This window comes from Pseudorasbora parva, chromosome 25 (genome assembly GCF_024679245.1).
Source record: "Pseudorasbora parva isolate DD20220531a chromosome 25, ASM2467924v1, whole genome shotgun sequence".
Lineage (NCBI taxonomy): Eukaryota > Metazoa > Chordata > Actinopteri > Cypriniformes > Gobionidae > Pseudorasbora > Pseudorasbora parva.
The window spans coordinates 21624125-21641719 of NC_090196.1; the positions used below are offsets into that span (position 1 = coordinate 21624125).

The 17595-nt window shown below is 37.4% G+C and overlaps 1 protein-coding gene and 1 pseudogene across 10 annotated transcripts in view; both read right to left on the bottom strand.

The window, feature by feature from the left end:
• The window catches only part of ppfibp2b (PPFIA binding protein 2b), a 68209-nt gene that overhangs the window by 12561 nt on the left and 38053 nt on the right, over window positions 1–17595 (bottom strand). For 4 of the 10 annotated variants that reach the window (XM_067436284.1, XM_067436277.1, XM_067436285.1 and 1 more), the window contains 11 exons: window positions 16996–17088; window positions 13566–13677; window positions 11467–11499; window positions 6971–7032; window positions 6768–6843; window positions 6520–6632; window positions 3637–3704; window positions 3341–3415; window positions 2443–2503; window positions 2180–2215; window positions 1706–1847 (listed from right to left, as the gene is read on the bottom strand). In XM_067436284.1, coding sequence (XP_067292385.1) covers window positions 1706–1847; window positions 2180–2215; window positions 2443–2503; window positions 3341–3415; window positions 3637–3704; window positions 6520–6632; window positions 6768–6843; window positions 6971–7032; window positions 11467–11499; window positions 13566–13677; window positions 16996–17088 — 871 coding nt within the window. The remainder of the gene's footprint in view (window positions 1–1705; window positions 1848–2179; window positions 2216–2442; window positions 2504–3340; window positions 3416–3636; window positions 3705–6519; window positions 6633–6767; window positions 6844–6970; window positions 7033–11466; window positions 11500–13565; window positions 13678–16995; window positions 17089–17595) is intronic. The other 6 variants (XM_067436286.1, XM_067436278.1, XM_067436281.1 and 3 more) reach the window with 5 other exon arrangements.
• LOC137065620 (5S ribosomal RNA) lies at window positions 12254–12370 on the bottom strand (annotated as a pseudogene).

The following is a 17595-nucleotide window of genomic DNA, read 5'->3' on the forward strand; positions in this document are numbered from 1 at the left end:
ATGAGACTTCTATATAGGACACCTAAATAGATTTTTCCTTATTCCTTTTTCCATATAGAGTACATTATATTTGCATCACATGGCACCAGTTTAAACTCAAAGCAAAGCAGCAAGGCTCAGAAGTCTAATCTTTAAGAGGAGAGAGAGAGAGAGAGAGAGAGAGAGAGAGAGAGAGAGAGAGAGAGAGAGAGAGAGAGAGAGAGAGAGAGAGAGAGAGAGAGAGAGAGAGAGAGAGAGAGAGAGAGAGAGAGAGAGAGAGAACCCCCCCTCTGCTTTCAGTTTTAAAGAATCAGGATAGGAGAGCTTAGGTTAAATCCAATATGACACAGCAAGAGTGTGCTCTGTGGTCGTACGCTAACGTGAGATTGAGAGGACAATACCTAAAGCTGGTGCGCTGGCGCTTCGGCAGCGATCTTCGCACGGAGTGAGAGAGGGGAAAACGTGTGCGGAGACAGCCACACAGCCGAGAGATGGATTAGTCAGAGAGAAAGAGTAAAGAGAAGATACACAGAAGCCCATGCAAAGACACCACAGTGTAAAAAAGCTGTTATGTTCGAAAAGCTTAGAGCATAAAAGTAGTAAGAATACAGTCTGCTGAGCTCAGAAAATGGAAGAGCAAACAAGCACGGTCAAAAACCATTGAGTTTACACAGTGTTAATTAAAGCCAAAGGTCATGGTATAAAAGAGAAATCCAGGGACAGACAGACATTACACACACACGTATATGATTTGTAGTTTTTTAGTTGAACTATCCTTTTGAGACTGCATTTTAAACAACTCTTTCAAAGCAATGGCATTTCACATGTATGTTTTTCTATAAGAGAATAATAACAATTTTACAAATGGTCCATGGTCAGTTCTGATTATATAAACAAAACATTTTTAGCGTTATGTGTCATTATTTACATTAAAAGGTGTATATATATAAGATGTATCTATATGCCACAATGTCGCACGGGATTATTTGTGGCAACAGCCAACCATACATTTTATGGGTCAAAATGGTCAATTTTTCTTTTATACCAAAAATCATTAGGATATTAATTAAAGATCATGTTCCATGAAGATATTTTGTAAATTTCCTACCATAAATATATATCAAAAAATATTATAGTAGTAATATGCATTGCTAAGGACTTAATTTGGACAGTTTTAAAAGCGATTTTCTTCTATTTCTTCTATTTTTTTTTGCACCCTCAGATTCCAGATTTTCAAATAGTTGTATCTCGGCCAAATATTGTTCTATCACCATACATCAATAGAAAGCTTATTTATGATTATTGTGACCCTTTGATGATGATGATGATGATGATATTTAAAATTATTTCATGTATGTGGTGACAAATGTCTTAATGATTTTCAGTTTTGTTCAAGGTAATTAAACCAACAGTTTTTCCAATAACAAGAATATGTACAAGTATTATATTTGGGGTGAAAGGTGGGGCTAAAAGAAAAATAATAAAGAGCTGGCTCACTTTTCCACTTGTTGACAAGACATTGTTAGATTTAGTTTATGTATTTCTAGAATATATTTTACATGAACATATTTTAATGAAAGTATATTTATTAAACAAATTAATTATTTTATTTATGAAAATTAGCAGAAAATAGTACAAACTGCACACTTATATTTGCTTTCAGACACAGCCCATGTGACAAATGATCTTGACAAGGAATTCTGGGTGCTGTGAGACGATTGCTTACTTAGGTTGAATTCACTGTCTTCACTTTCATCAGGAGACAGCTGTAGCGGGGAAGATGGTGGCAGTCTCCCTCCATTCTGCTCTGGACGACTAAACTTGCCTGGGAGCGTCTGGTATTTGTTATTTTCTGGATTATATCGGTTCTGCAGAATAAATGCATTTATCTTAGCGATATCTTGATCTTAAGATTTTTATATTGCTACAATATGAGTATATTAATTATATTAACCATATAAATTGATAATTACAAAAAAAGAATACAAACTATAATAAATAAATAAATACACATTTTATTAGAATGATATAGGAGGATATCAGGTGTAAGTTAATAAGCATTTTTATCAAATAAGCCAGGTTAACAAAAAGAAAAGCATATGTGATGTTAATTAATGCATGAGCAAAGAGCAAAGGCTATTGTTGTGGTTATGTTGTTGTGTTTGCTTTAGTTTTATTGGTTTATGTTAGCTGGCAGTACCTCTAAAACAGCCTCTACTGGTCGGCCCACTACATGCTTAAGAAAAACCAACAGCACAAACACAAACATACACTCAGTTGAGTCACACTGTATGCTAAAACATACAACAAAGCACTAGTGGTAATGTAAGTCAAGCATTAAAGAGATTAGAGTTGAGCTGAGACATTCATCCAAAAAGCATTTTGTTAATGAGATGAGTTAGTTGGCCACAAGAAGCTAAAGAATCACATTTATTTCGACCAAAATGATTCAGGTTTTCGTACCATCTGTAAGCTTCCACTTTGGAGCTCTTCCAAGCTGGTGGACAGCATCCGCTGCATTGACCTGAAAATAAAACCATTAACAATTATATTAAACAAGCTATGCTTAGATTATTGTGCTTACGACTAAGCGCAGCTCATTGGTTCATGTTACATCATGGACTAAACAAATGTCTACACTGTCTGGAAGCACATATAGTACACATGGTTTAAACAAAAAAAGACTGAAATTAGAAGGCCTAGAACCAAAAACATTAGAAACTTGCTTTATATGTAGCCTAAAACCTGCCCCTATTAAAACTTTTGAAAATTATAAAAATGAAAACTGATTTGCCATTTAAATTTCCAAAGCAAATTGAGCACCAAAATGACAATTAAAGCTATTCTCAAAGAGACAAGGACATCAGTCAAATTTAAATTTAAAATGAGATTAATGATTTGACATTTGGAATCTCAATGTAAGACTACATTATTAAATTGAAAAGCCAAATATGAAAATAAATCCAATTGCAGTTTTTACATAGCTTTTGCCTTGTTTTTTTTCTTTCTTTTTTTTAAATCAAAAAATGTTTAATTTCAGAGAAATTACATTTAAGAAAAAATGCAAATAATTTGTATAGTTAATCAAATACTGCAAAAAACAACAAATACAAAAAAATATAATAAAAAACACTCCTGAATACATATAGAAACACTGATGTAGAAAAAAGGTACATGATGTCTTAATCTAATTACATACACCAGAGGTCCAATCGGAATATCACAAGAAATCCTCAGTCATCCTAGACTAGATCGATGAGAAACGGCGTGTGTGTGGCTTATGGCAATGACATCACAACAAAAAGCCACCGCTACATTAGAAAGCCTCTTAAACAAGCACAAACACACACACTCCACTTGCCATTGTCTGCTGTAAAAGCCCATATCGCCAATGGATACCATCGAGGTCTCCATGGAGGGCTGTATACTGCGACAGCTGGGCCAGAGAAGGATAGGATGGAGTGCAAGGAAGAGAGATAGAGGTGACAAAAATCACATTAGCTTGGGTGAACGATTAGGACAGCGAGTTTGCAGCAAAATGGTCCTTCTCCCAAGGATGCCTTCTGATCCCTACTGCCTTGAAGTAGAGCGCCCCGCTGGGGCCTCTTAGACTCTGCTATCATCAGTGTACTGTTATTAATACAACCTCTCGCTCACCTGGAGTCCAGTTCCCTCTGTAGACATGGAGGAGAGACCAGGAGCGGGGATGGGCCTCGGGAAGACATCTGTGGAGAAGAAAATAAATGGAAATTGTCATCGGGATCAACAGGAACTTAAAGGGGTCAAGAACTGAGAAATAACATTGTTCTTGAGCTTTTGACATATAAGAGATCATCATACTGTAAGAATATCCTGTAAGTTTCAGAATTGAAAACGTTCTTGTTAGTCCAAAAACAGCTTTTATTGTAACCAAGCCCAGCAAACAACTCTACGAAGATCTATGCCTACTTCATTGTAGTAATTCTACTGAAGAAACAAACACACCTACATCTTGGATGCCCTGGGGGTAAGCAGATATACATCATATTTAAATTTTTGGGTGAACTATCCCTTTACAGGGTTCATACACATTTTTACCAATAAATTTCCATGACATTTAGCCAAATATTCATGACCTAAGCGTCCTTGAAATGTCTGTGTATACATGTCAAATAAGAAAAATCCATGTTCAAATGTCAAATCACAGCATATCTTTAACTAATTAATTATCCAACAATGTGGTTTAATACAAAATAAAAAAGATTTTTTGAGCCTATCAATGAATTAACACACATCAATGGGAGGCAACAATGATAAATAAGTAAATAAGTGTCCAGTAACACTGAGTAACTTTACAAGGTGGCAGTGTCAGAGACAAACGTTTGGAATACAAAATTGCAACATTTATAAGTGCAGCTTTTAATGTTTACCTGTATTGTTATTTGTCAAAATACTTAAATTTAACCTATTACTTAAAGGGTTACTTCAGCGATTAGCATATGGCTTTGTATCAGTAGAAACCCTGGAGTATATTCAAATGATTTTGCTTCCCTCCCTCATAGCCCCTGAGACAAGAGATTTATGCAATTTATTTCTGGAAAAATTCCTCCGATGACGCAAATTGACGATATTACAAATTCATCTTCCCAGCGCTAAAGTACCCCTTTAAATCAATCAAGATACTATATAGACTGTTATCATTTAGAAAAGCCATCTTTACACTGCAAAGGTGGAACAGAAGCTGCATCTGAAATAGCATAAATGTTTACACCGGCTTTTTAAGATTACTCAAATGATAAAATGAATTAACTCTTTACAGTCATTATTGTAAGGTGATGCTCTTGATATTGTAAGGATTATTAATATCCTCGATTAATAGATACATAAAAAGTTTTTGTGTTTGGGGAAACTGCATGTCATATATTCTTTCTACACAGATAAATTAATCTTACAACCATTTACGAATTATGTTAATGTTTTTTATGCTTTAGAAAATTCATATGATCTTACCAGCATGATGAATAAATTATATTAACCGGAATAAACTAACGTTATACAGAAAGGGAGCAGAAAATGTGACTGATTGTAAGTCTATCTATAACTTCTATAGGTCTAGCGCAAGTTTAACGCTCTCACAAACACTCCCGTTAAAATCACAATAGCTGACGATACTGCGACAATCTCTTGCATCCAATCTGCACTTTGTTGTTTATGATGACGGGAGAATTTGCGAGTTTCAGTCAGAATTCAGACAAATAGTACGCACTGAACACAACCCTTGGTTTCAGCGATGACTAATCTGAACGCTTCTGATTGACCATCATGCTCGACAGAAATGTGTGCGATTGGTTGTAATGCTCAACACTGAAAAAGGAACTCTGATGGAATGCAGCAGTCGGGTGGATCGAGGGTACAGAGTATGTTTACAAAGTTTGTTTAACCAATATTATCACTTAAACATATCTTCTATTACATACATATTTTGAAATACATTTCCATGACTTTTCCAAAACCTTCTGGTTTATTTGTTTTTCCAAAACTTTTCCAGGCCTAGAAATTTTTTAAATTCCATGACTTTTACAGGTTATTCATTAACCGTATGAACCCTGCCTTTAACATTTCACAATATTACTGTATTTTTGATAAATGATGCCTTGTTGAGCATTAGAGACTTTTTTCAGAAACATTTAAAATTACCGACCCCAAACTGTTGAACAGTAGTATATTTCTTTACACATGAAAACTAACCACTAATTTTATATGAAAACACATACAGTCTTATGTTAATGTGCTTTTGGTTCTGACATTGTGATGATATCTGATTAAACATGCACTATGTAATTGTTTCCGTCTGCTAGAAGGCGTCTATTCAAAATAAAGGCACAGTTTGATGACTCCAGGTTTGAGCTCAGAATCTTGGGACATGTGGTCTTCACCTCACAGTCGGTGGAAAAGAATCGGGATTGGACTCTGGGAGAAATCATGTTCATGGATGTGATTATTAGCGTTAGCGTAGTATGAAGCAGAGCAGGGCTGAGTGTTGTAGAGCTGAGCAAGGCCGCTGGAGAGATTGTGGCAAACACTTGCCTCTCACGTAACGGGACTTTTATTATGACGGGACAGTAGCCGGCGCAATCTCTGCTTTTCTGGTCACGAGTATGAGGTAAAGCAGCTTTGTTTATCATATTAGATACATTTAAGTGTGTTTAAATGATACATTTAAATGATGTTATGACGTTACTCTGTGCTTTCGCTCAGCAGCTGCTGTGACACTTGTTGCACACTGCTAAGAGTAAAGCATTTCTGCCAAATAATACCGAAAACCAAGGGTAATGCAGATATGATGCAATTGACAGGCGATCCCTCAGATGTCCCGGCTCCTTGGTTAAAATAGCAATTTTCTCACAATTTACAAATTGTTGGAAACATTAGGGATATTGTAAGAACATATTTTACTGCAAAAATACTACATAGTGCACCGTTTTCCCATAAAGAGTCTGATTGTACTGGGAAGAGAAGCAAGAACATCGTTTTTCATGATATAACCCTTTGAAAAAGTACCTGTAGTTCTGATCTGATGATGTCTGAGTACGCTCTATGGGTCAGGGCTCTTGTTTTTCGATTGCCACTAAGATCCTCTTCACTGCTGCCATACAGCAATGTATCGTTGGTCACTGAAGCGAGAGAGAAACAGAATCAGATTCAGCAAATTCATCTAGCAAAGGTGACTAAAACACTGAAGCAGCAAGATGGAGTTTTAGGCAGTAGGCAAGGTTTTAGGCAAGGTCATCCAACAAATAACCACGTACCTTGAGAAAGGGCCAAGCCATCCTTCAATTTTCTGTACTGGCCCAACAGAACACTGAGTTCCTCTATGTGGCGATCCTACAGAATCAAAATGGAGTAGAAGTTCAGTCCATCAGCAAACCAATCTAAATGTTACAAGACGCATGTTGCTTCCTGCAGATTTTGGTCCTGTTAACAAATGCCAAGTGCCCAGATGCTGACTTACCTTTTCATTATTGGCAGCTATCAGTGTCTCCATTCCAGTTTTTAACCTCTGTAACTCTTGATCTGGAACATAAAGAGCAAAACTCAGTTCATATGCACCATTACATCATTATGGCAGTGCTGGGGAAGCTATTTTAAATTAGCATTACAGTTTCAATGTATAGTCAAACCAAAATTTATTCAGACACCTTTAACATTTTCTGACATTATCACAGTTTATTCGCTATAGTTTAGAAAATGGCAATACAATATGACAAGAACTCAGAGTTAAACTGAAACAAATTCATTTCGATAATGTCAGATAACTTTGATAGAAAGGTATGTAATGGATTACAGTCAACCAATCAGCTGTTAAGTTTAAGTACACAATAGATAATACCAATTTAGGTCAACTAATTACCAAGCAATGCTTCATTCTGTTCAGTCTGTGGTGTGAAAGGTTGCATTAGCAATTAAAGAAAAAACACTTAAACAAAATATGGTCAGGTCAATTTTACTGGTGACTATTCACTGTATGAAGAATTGTTATGGTGTAATAAGTCACAGTTTACTTTATTTTGCTATCCTCACTTAATAAATTAAATTAACTATTGTCCTGCACTTACCAGTAAAAAAAAATCTGGTGTCTAAATATTTTTAGTTAAAATAAAATCAAGCTAGACTGTAGAAACTTAAATGGAAGGCATCTTTCTAGATTTACATGATACAAATGATATAATTCATCATTTAAATAAGAACATTTTTCTGAAGTAGCAAAACGATCTCCAAGCTGACAGCATCACATTTTAAGAGGCAAATTTGCACTAAATAATAAACCAAGAATGCACCCCGATTGACCATACACAAATATAGTAATGTGCTACAGCAATGTGCAAAATTTAACTGAATATTCCACTACACATGAAAAACATATAGGACCAATCGATTCAATAGAGTCTAACTTTGATTCACTAGAATTAACCGAATCTTCTTGAGCTACAGTCAAGCTAAAAGAAAATGTTGCCCCTTTTAGTTAGTTACTCCCCAGCACTGCATTATGGTGACATACTCCATTTTAAAAACACACCAATAGATATTGAGGGAAACCAGCCCTCTAAGAGAAAAAAACAATAAACAGCATCTTTGGTCAAGTGTCAGTCCAGAAAAGCTCAGAAAGAAATTCTTTAAAACAACAATCTCTCCAAGTGTGTTCATGCTTGCCCAGATTGATGCATGCTTTTTAGCCAAGCAGTGATTTACTTCATAGCAGAACCTCATGCTAAGACAAACTGACATTAGAGTCAACAACCTCATCCTGCAACGCTAACCTTGTTAAACACTTCAGCTAAATCAGCTAACTAGCTATCATTTCCAACAACAAAAGATTAGTATTATTAGAAAATCATTCATATATCACACTAATTCATATTAGTAAATTCATATTTTATTTTATTAATTACAATATTTATTACATTATATAATGTAATTTATAATATAATGTGGCCAATATAGACCATATATATTTTTTCTAATGATGTAATACTGTATATTCAATATGAAACGATTACAAATAATATCAGTCAATTATATTTTATGGGGGAAAACATACTTTACATATTTTTTATATATTTTATACTTTGTTAGATAATTAGAAGATATTGTTTATAAAAATGTGTTAACACTTTACAATAAGGTTTCATTAGTTAACTTCTTTAATTAATATGAACTAAGAATGAACAATACTTCTACAACATTTATTATTCTTAGTTAACATTAATTCCAACATTTACGAATATATCTTTAAAATCAAAGGTTGCTTTGGACCTGCTTTATATCAGGCGGCCTTAACTACTATGTACTAACATTTAAATTAATCATTTAATACAATGCACTTATTGTATACATACAAGTCCTTCTCAAAATATTAGCATATTGTGATAAAGTAGTTCAGGTATTTTATTGTTTTAATACTGATGATATTGGCATACAGCTCATGAAAACCCAAAATTCCTATCTCAAAAAATTAGCATATCATGAAAAGGTTCTCTAAACGAGCTATTAACCTCATCATCTGAATCCACTAATTAACTCTAAACACCTGCAAAAGATTCCTGAGGCTTTTAAAAAGTCCCAGCCTGGTTCATTACTCAAAACCGCAATCATGGGTAAGACTGCCGACCTGACTGCTGCCCAGAAGGCCATCATTGACACCCTCAAGTAAGAGCGCAAGACACGGAAAGAAATTTCTGAACGAATAGGCTGTTCCCAGAGTGCTGTATCAAGGCACCTCAGTGGGAAGTCTGTGGGAAGGAAAAAGTGTGGCAAAAAACGCTGCACAACGAGAAGAGGTGACCGGACCCTAAGGAAGATTGTGGAGAAGGACCGATTCCAGACCTTTGGGGACCTGCGGAAGCAGTGGACTGAGTCTGGAATAGAACATCCAGAGCCAACATGCACAGGCGTGTACAGGAAATGGGCTACAGGTGCCGCATTCCCCAGGTCAAGCCACTTTTGGGCTACAGAGAAGCAGCACTGGACTGTTGCTCAGTGGTCCAAAGTACTGTTTTCGGATGAAAGCAAATTTTGCATGTCATTCGGAAATCAAGGTGCCAGAGTCTGGAGGAAGACTGGGGAGAAGGAAATGCCAAAATGCCTGAAGTCCAGTGTCAAGTACCCACAGTCAGTGATGGTCTGAGGTGCCATGTCAACTTCTGGTGTTGGTCCACTGTGTTTTATCAAGGGCAGGGTCAATGCAGCTAGCTATCAGGAGATTTTGGAGCACTTCATGCTTCCATCTGCTGAAAAGCTTTATGGAGATGAAGATTTCGTTTTTCAGCACGACCTGGCACCTGCTCACAGTGCCAAAACCACTGGTAAATGGTTTACAGACCATGGTATTACTGTGCTCAATTGGCCTGCCAACTCTCCTGACCTGAACCCCATAGAGAATCTGTGGGATATTGTGAAGAGAAAGTTGAGAGACGCAAGACCCAAAACTCTGGATGAGCTTAAGGCCGCTATCGAAGCATCCTGGGCCTACATAACACCTCAGCAGTGCCACAGGCTGATCGCCTCCATGCCACGCCGCATTGAAGCAGTCATTTCTGCAAAAGGATTCCCGACCAAGTATTGAGTGCATAACGGAACATAATTATTTGAAGGTTGACTTTTTTCGTATTAAAAACACTTTTCTGTTATTGGTCGGATGAAATATGCAATTTTTTTGGAATTTTGTGTTTTCATGAGCTGTATGCCAAAATCATCAGTATTAAAACAATAAAAGACCCGAAATATTTCAGTTGGTGTGCAATCAATCTAAAATATATGAAAGTTTAATTTTTATCATTACATTATGGAAAATAACGAACTTTATCACAATATGCTAATTTTTTTAGAAGGACCTGTATACGTTTTATATTTTACTTACATCCAAAAAAAAAAAAAATACCTGCATGTAATAATTACACCTGTAATTAATTTATGTAGTTACATTTATGATTACACTGTTGACCTTTCCCTTACTCCTAAGCCTACCCTTAAACTTACTCATACCACCACACCTGTCCCTAACTTTAGCCCACATCAATATCCAGCAAAAGGAACACAATAGGTACATTGAATTCACAGCACATCCAAAAATAAGTACATAGTAGTTATATTAATATATATCTAATATTAAGTGGAACCATTGTATTGGTTATCATTAATGTACTGTGAAGTAACATGAACAGCTGGATTTTTATTAACTAATGTTAACAAAGATTATCGAATACAGTAGTTAGTTAATGTTAGTTAATACATTAACTAATGTTAACAGATGAGACCTTAAAGTAAAGTGTTACCAAATATGTATTTAAGATCACATAGGATTACAAAAAATAAATAAAAAAATTCGAAGTCAAATATACTTACAATATAAATGTACTTTATATGCTTTTAAATATTATACATTTGTATAATATTAATCATATTATTACAATTACTATGTAGTATATTTAACATCACAAAAAAAGGATTACGTATAAAGTCAAAAGTCTTTTCACATACTATGATGACTCGGAGTAAGACTTCAGCCAATAAAATGCATTTACTACTGAGCTGTTAAAAGATTAGCTGCTTAGTACAACAACAAAGAATGAAGTTCCGCAACATGCAGTAGCTGTGAGGTGATTAGCTGATTCATCATTTCTTTTCTCTGAACTGGCCATAGCCCTTGCCCTACATTAATAGTAAAGAATGAGTTTTAGCTCACAGACCCATGGGAAAGCAATGAGTGGCTGCAGGGTGTGACGACAAGCATGAATCAGACACTTAACACCCCCTCTGCGTGCACACACACACACATACACACACATATATATATACACACACAGACACAGGTAGAGGGGAAGTGTGCGACAGGCTTGACAGCATGCCAGTGTACATTAGCCAGATTGACAGAGACGCCGAAGGGCAGTTGAATCAAGCTGGGGTACAGCACGGGAGGATCTGAGATGTTGATCTGAAATGTGCGCTTACGTTTGTCTCTCAGCTTTTTCTTATACACTTCCTCTAAAACAGGGAGCGTCGAAGACCAGAGGCCACAGTGATTACCAAAAAAAGCCACATGTTAGTAATTTTAACACTCACATGAACATTTTCCAACACACACTCCCATGCAGCTAGTATTTGGTACTTTCCACAAATGGAACATTTTTAAGTGAACTTACCATTTGAATTTTATTGTATAAAATAAGAGAAATTCAAACAAATCAGGGCCTTAAAATGTAGGTAGCAATATTGCAAACCTCATAAAAGAAACGGAACATATAAAATGTAGTATAATCACGAGGGTTGACGATTAATAATAATAATAATAATAATTAGTTACATTTATATAGCCCTTTTCAAGGCACTCAAAGCGCTTTACAAAGAAGGGGGAATCCCCTCAACCACCACCAATGTGCAGCATCCACCTGGATGATGCGACGGTAGCCATATTGCGCCAGAACACCCACCACACACCAGCTGATTGGTGGAGAGGAGACAGAGTGATGAAGCCAATCAGGAGAGGGGGATGATTAGGAGGCCATGATGGACAGGGGCCAATGGGCAAATTTGGCCAGGATGCCGGGGTTACACGCCTACTTTTTATCGAAGGACATCCTGGGATTTTTAATAACCACAGAGAGTCAGGACCTCGGTTTAACGTCTCATCCGAAAGACGGTGCTCTTTGACATTATAGTGTCCCCATCACTATACTGGGGTGTTAGGATCCACACAGACCACAGGGAGAGCACCCCCTGTTGGCCTCACTAACACCTCTACCAGCAGCTACCTGGTTTTCCCAGTTGGTCTCCCATCCAGGTACTGACCAGGCTCAGCCCTGCTTAGCTTCAGTGGGAAGCCAGTCTTGGGCTACAGGGTGATATGGCTGCTGGTGATTAAGGGTTAGTTCACCCAAAAATTAAATTGATGTAATTAAAGGGTTACCTCAGCGACTAAATCACATTATATTCAACAGACACATTCAGTTTTTAATTGTAGTGTCTGTTCTCTAACTGAACTTGTTTTGTGAAAAAGAACACGGTGGGGAAAGTGATCCAGTCACAGTTATTCAGTAGCTCTTGCTTTGGCAGTGGCCTCGTAGGGCTGCAAAGCATTCTGGGAATTGCTGTCTTTCCTACCCATGAGACAAAAATAAATGTTCTGTCTTATCTCAGTCTAGAAAGCACCAAATTCAAAAAGAATTTCACATTTCTACTAAATTAATGACCCAGTTTAAATACAGATTCATCTTCCCAGCGCTGAAGTACCCCTTTAATGACTCCACCCTAATGTCGTTCCACACCCGTAAGACCTCCGTTCATCTTCGGAACACAGTTTAGTGTATTCTATATTTAATCCGAGACCGTAAGAATGTGTATGCACACTATACTGTCCATGTCCAGAAAGGTAATAAAAACAAAAGTAGTCCATTCGTGACATCAGTTGGTTAATTAGAATCTCTTGAAGCATCGAAAATACATTTTTGTCCAAAAATAACAAAAACTACGACTTTATTCAGCATTGTCTTCTCTTCCCTGTTTGTTTTCAATCCTCAAATAAAGATTCAAACGGTTGTGAATCAGCGGATTGATTCATGATTCGGATCGCGTGGCAAACTGCTGAAATCACGTGACCGCAGCGATCCGAATCAATACGCTGATTTTGAGTTTTTGTTATTTTTGGACCAAAATGTATTTCTGATGCTTCAAGAGATTCTAATGAACTAACTTTGATGATGTTTTTATTATCTTTCAGGACATGGACAGTATAGAACTTCCATTCGCTCTCGAACTAAATGTAAAATATCTTATACTGTGTTCCGAAGATGAACGGAGGTCTTACGGGTGTGGAACGACATTAGGGTGAGGCATTAATGACATCAATTTCATTTTGGGTGAACTAACCCTTTAACATTTTTCAGGTTAAGCATCTTTTTCATTGATCATTTGTTTAAAAAGGAAAATTAAATTTCAGGCCTATTCATGGAAAGTGCCATTTATTAATGTTATGCCAAATTATTCTGGGCTAAGGCCTCGTAGCAAGTTGTAGCTTTTCAACAGCCGTTAGGATTTAATCTTCTTAGATGTACCTCTCTCTGTGATGCCATTGTTGATGGTTCCTCGTGACAGAAGCTGATTATGTAGACACTCGATTTCCGAATCTTTCGTAGAAAGCAGCTGCTGGAGTTTGGCAATCTCCGTCTAAGAAAAACAAAAACACTTTAGCAGATTAGCACTTTTTAAAAGATGGTGAAAACTTCTTGAGCTTAAACCAAATTTTGTATTCATTTTCATGTATGAAAGGAGACATGGCACACATTTTACACAACATCATGGCGGATTCTCATAATGGACTTGCTCACATTAATGCTTTTTGGGAGAACAGAAGAAGCTAACATTGACAACACAAATCAGGACAGTCAGACACAACAAGGTTAAATAAGGTTAAAATGACATTCACTTTCACACGTAATACCTAATAAATCGTCACAAAAAAATGGAGAACCGGTACGATACCACACTCAAGCAAACATTTGATGTGTTTTATAGCATAGTGCTACCGTTCACGTACCACCACTAAAATGCTAGCACAAATCTCTGATTTGATTTCCCAGAAAATTATTTATTGAGCTAAAATAGCAATTACGACAACTCTTTCCACAATGTAGAATCCTAGCAAGCTAAATCAACAGATTTTCAACTTGCTTTATATCAGCTTGAACCCAGAGCACCCTAACCTTGTAAAGCACATAGCATCGCACATAACCCTTCTATAATTCCTGTGCCACCAATGGCACAAAAGAAAAACATTCCCCGCCCATCTGCCGTTGTTTAGTCAAACACGACAAGTCTGAGAGGGCAGTAACAAGCAAATGTGACTAAACTTGGGAAAATGGATTTGTAGTATTTCATTGCAGGCTAGAGAAAAGCAAAAATAACGAAGTGTGCAGAAAAGATGCATGTACGGATATGGTGTGCGTATCCGTTTATATCCCCATGTTGAATTGCTCAACCCTTATTCCACAAGACGGACAGACCTAACAATCTGCTGGAGGATGTGGTCATGCATACCTGAACTAATATGCAAATACTCACACAAACATACACATGCTTCTTCCACCAATGAGCATGAGGCAAACACAGATGGATGATCTCTAGTAGCCCGGTTTCCCTACATTGCTTGTTTCCGCACATAACGAGGTTTAAAAGATTGCCACTGGACCATGTGGAGCTCTATTATTCGCTCATGCGAGTTCAATTGTGAGCCATCTAAACAGGTCAGCATCAAGAACTGGGGATCACGAAGCTGCAATAATTTTGCACAAAACTACACAGTGCACATAAAAAGCTTGGTAACAACTGACCAAGTGACAACCAATTACATAAAACAGGGTTGTCCTATCTTCCTCCTGGAGGGCCACCCTCCTGCAAAGTTTGGCACCAAATACACCTTCAAGTTCCTGAAGAATTTGGCTGAATACGAAATCGCCTCCTAAACCCTCAATAACTCTTCCCTATGTTAGTCCATGAATACAGTTCACTTGAAGGAGTAAATAAAAACGAGTGAGCAAATTCAGACAGACATTGAGTGTACATTGGCCGTACGCCGTGTCTTGGCCGTGTCTTTACTGGTAATGCGGTGCAATGTGGGATAGAATGAGTGCACTTGATAACGTCCAATATGGTTTCGGACACCACTGCAAATGGCTGTCACCTCAAATGATACCCTATAAAGAGTATAGGGGGCAATGTGAAATTCAGCCTCTGATTAGCTGGTTCAGGTGTGTTTAATTGGGGTTTAAATCTAAAGCTAAACTCTGCAGGATACTGGCCTGGATTGGACGCTCCTGAAATAAAATGAATCTAGATGGAAGAGGCTTCAAGAGACACAAGGAGTATGAGGTTCAGACTGGGAGATCAAAGAGGCATAATAACCAAAGGAGTGGACTTTCTCAAGGAACTATGACAAAGCTTGGTTTAAAACACAGACCACCAAGTCCTGAGCAGAGGTGGAAGTGTTCTGAAATCGGCCCTGTCCAAAATGGCAAACTTTTTCATGCAAACTTGCAGCTTTCCTTTTTTGTTGTCCTTGTGGTCCACAATGCTTTAGGGCGACCTATTTGTTGATTCAAGAGGGTAATCCCTATGGTTCTTCAATAGAACACACTAAAGTGGTCTCTATAGTGGTGTTATCCAGCAACACTACATTATTAAACTGTGGACACAAGTAGTGAGGGTGCCATTTTGGGACAGGGCCATCATCGCCCTCTCCTTTGTGTCATACTCCTCAGGGAGGATGGCAAGGGATAAGGAGTGGGAGTAGGGTTAAGCACCTGAGCTGTCCGACAGCGCTCCTCCCAATGCTGTCTTTCTACCTGAGTGTGCTCGACCGTGAGCTTCAGGGTAGAAAGTTTGGTCATGAGCGACTGGTAACAGACATGGAGGGAATAGGTGATAGAAAGCTGAAGAAAAAGAAAGCCAGAGGGATGTTCATTATGCTGAGAACTTAAGAGTTTGTGAGAGTGCAATGAACAATTGAATAAAGAGTCCAATTAGTATGTATAGAATAGTTACAAGATCAAAGCAAGAAGTTGCATTGAGTGTTAGCATTTGGGGTTAAGCCAATATGGATACAAAAAGAGACTGTTAATAAATGCTGATGTGGTAGTTGAAGTTGATAACGAACACATCAAAACCGCAAGAGCACCAATTAGTAGGGGTGTCAACAATAATCGATTCGGCGATGCATCGCGATGCGGGGCATGAACGATTCAGCATCGATGCGGCAAAGTGCCATAATCGATTTACTGCAGAGAGCAAGTACTTAACACAATCATATGTTAGTGTCACTGTCTCTTGATGATGGATGTGGTCAAGAAGCTGTCAGTGATCAAAATATTGATTTTGAAGACATTGAAAATGAGTTTGGAGAATATGCTGGAGATCGCGAATATGAGGCAGATGCTGGTAAACTGGTAAACGAGCTCTGACGAGGTCATATGATGATGGTATTAAACATCTGCTCAAACTGAATCCTTCCAAGCTCCAAAAGGTAACAAAATAGGTTTTATTTTATTCTTCTGTAGCTGCTACTCTAAAATCAGGAGTTTTATATATTATCACGACAGGTAGAGGTCTATCCATGTTAAATATAGATCTGGGTCGCTAACGACCTGAATATGTAAGAATGTTTGGTGAAACAGTCATGCATTTAAGGGCTAATTGCATTTTATTTAATTACATTTTATTTTATTTAATAACTTTTATGTCAAAGATACAGGAGACACATAGCAGCCAATACAATCTGTTGTTTAATATCTGCTTGTATTCCCTCATGACTGATGAAAAATTTGCTTTGTGTGCAGTAGAATTTTGATGCATCACAATGCATCGTAGAATCGAATCGAATCGTTACCTGGTGAATCGTAATCGAATCGAATTGTGAAGGAAGTGCCAATGCACACACCTACCAATTAGTAGTCTGAAGGCTAATAGAAGTCCAGATTAAATATACATTACCTTTGTGGCTTTGAGCTTCCTCTCATATTGCAATTTCTCACCCTCCAGTTCTTCAACTTTGCTCTTAAGGTGGTGAAGCTCTTGTAGAAATGCCTGATGAATGAGCAAAAACAAAGAAGAAAACATATTACCTTTCGTGGCAAATAGCCTAAACTTCTGGCAAAGGCTATCTAAGGTACGGGGCTATCTAAGGTACGGGGCCCCTAAATTGACTCTCCAGAAAAACAATTAACCCAGAGAATTGTTCTTGGAACTCGAAAATTCTAGGGGAATTTTTCCATACAAATTTCACTTTAAGGGCTCTGCACTAAGATAATTCAGATCAATATAAAGAAAAATTCAGAAGAAAGGGTTTGGATTGACCCATGAAACCCACACACCATGCCGTTAAATACAAGAAAGATTTGGAGATTCCTGGGAAACCTTGTTTCTTAAAAAGATGCCTTGGCTCCTCAAAAACTGACAGAACTAATCAAGGAGGAAGTATCTAATAGGGTCACCACTAAGCCCACAACCCTTCTGGAAGCTCTCTGGAACTACTCAGCAACTGTCCGTTAGCGTTAGTGAGCATCCATCATGCAGGTTTACACCAAATATAAA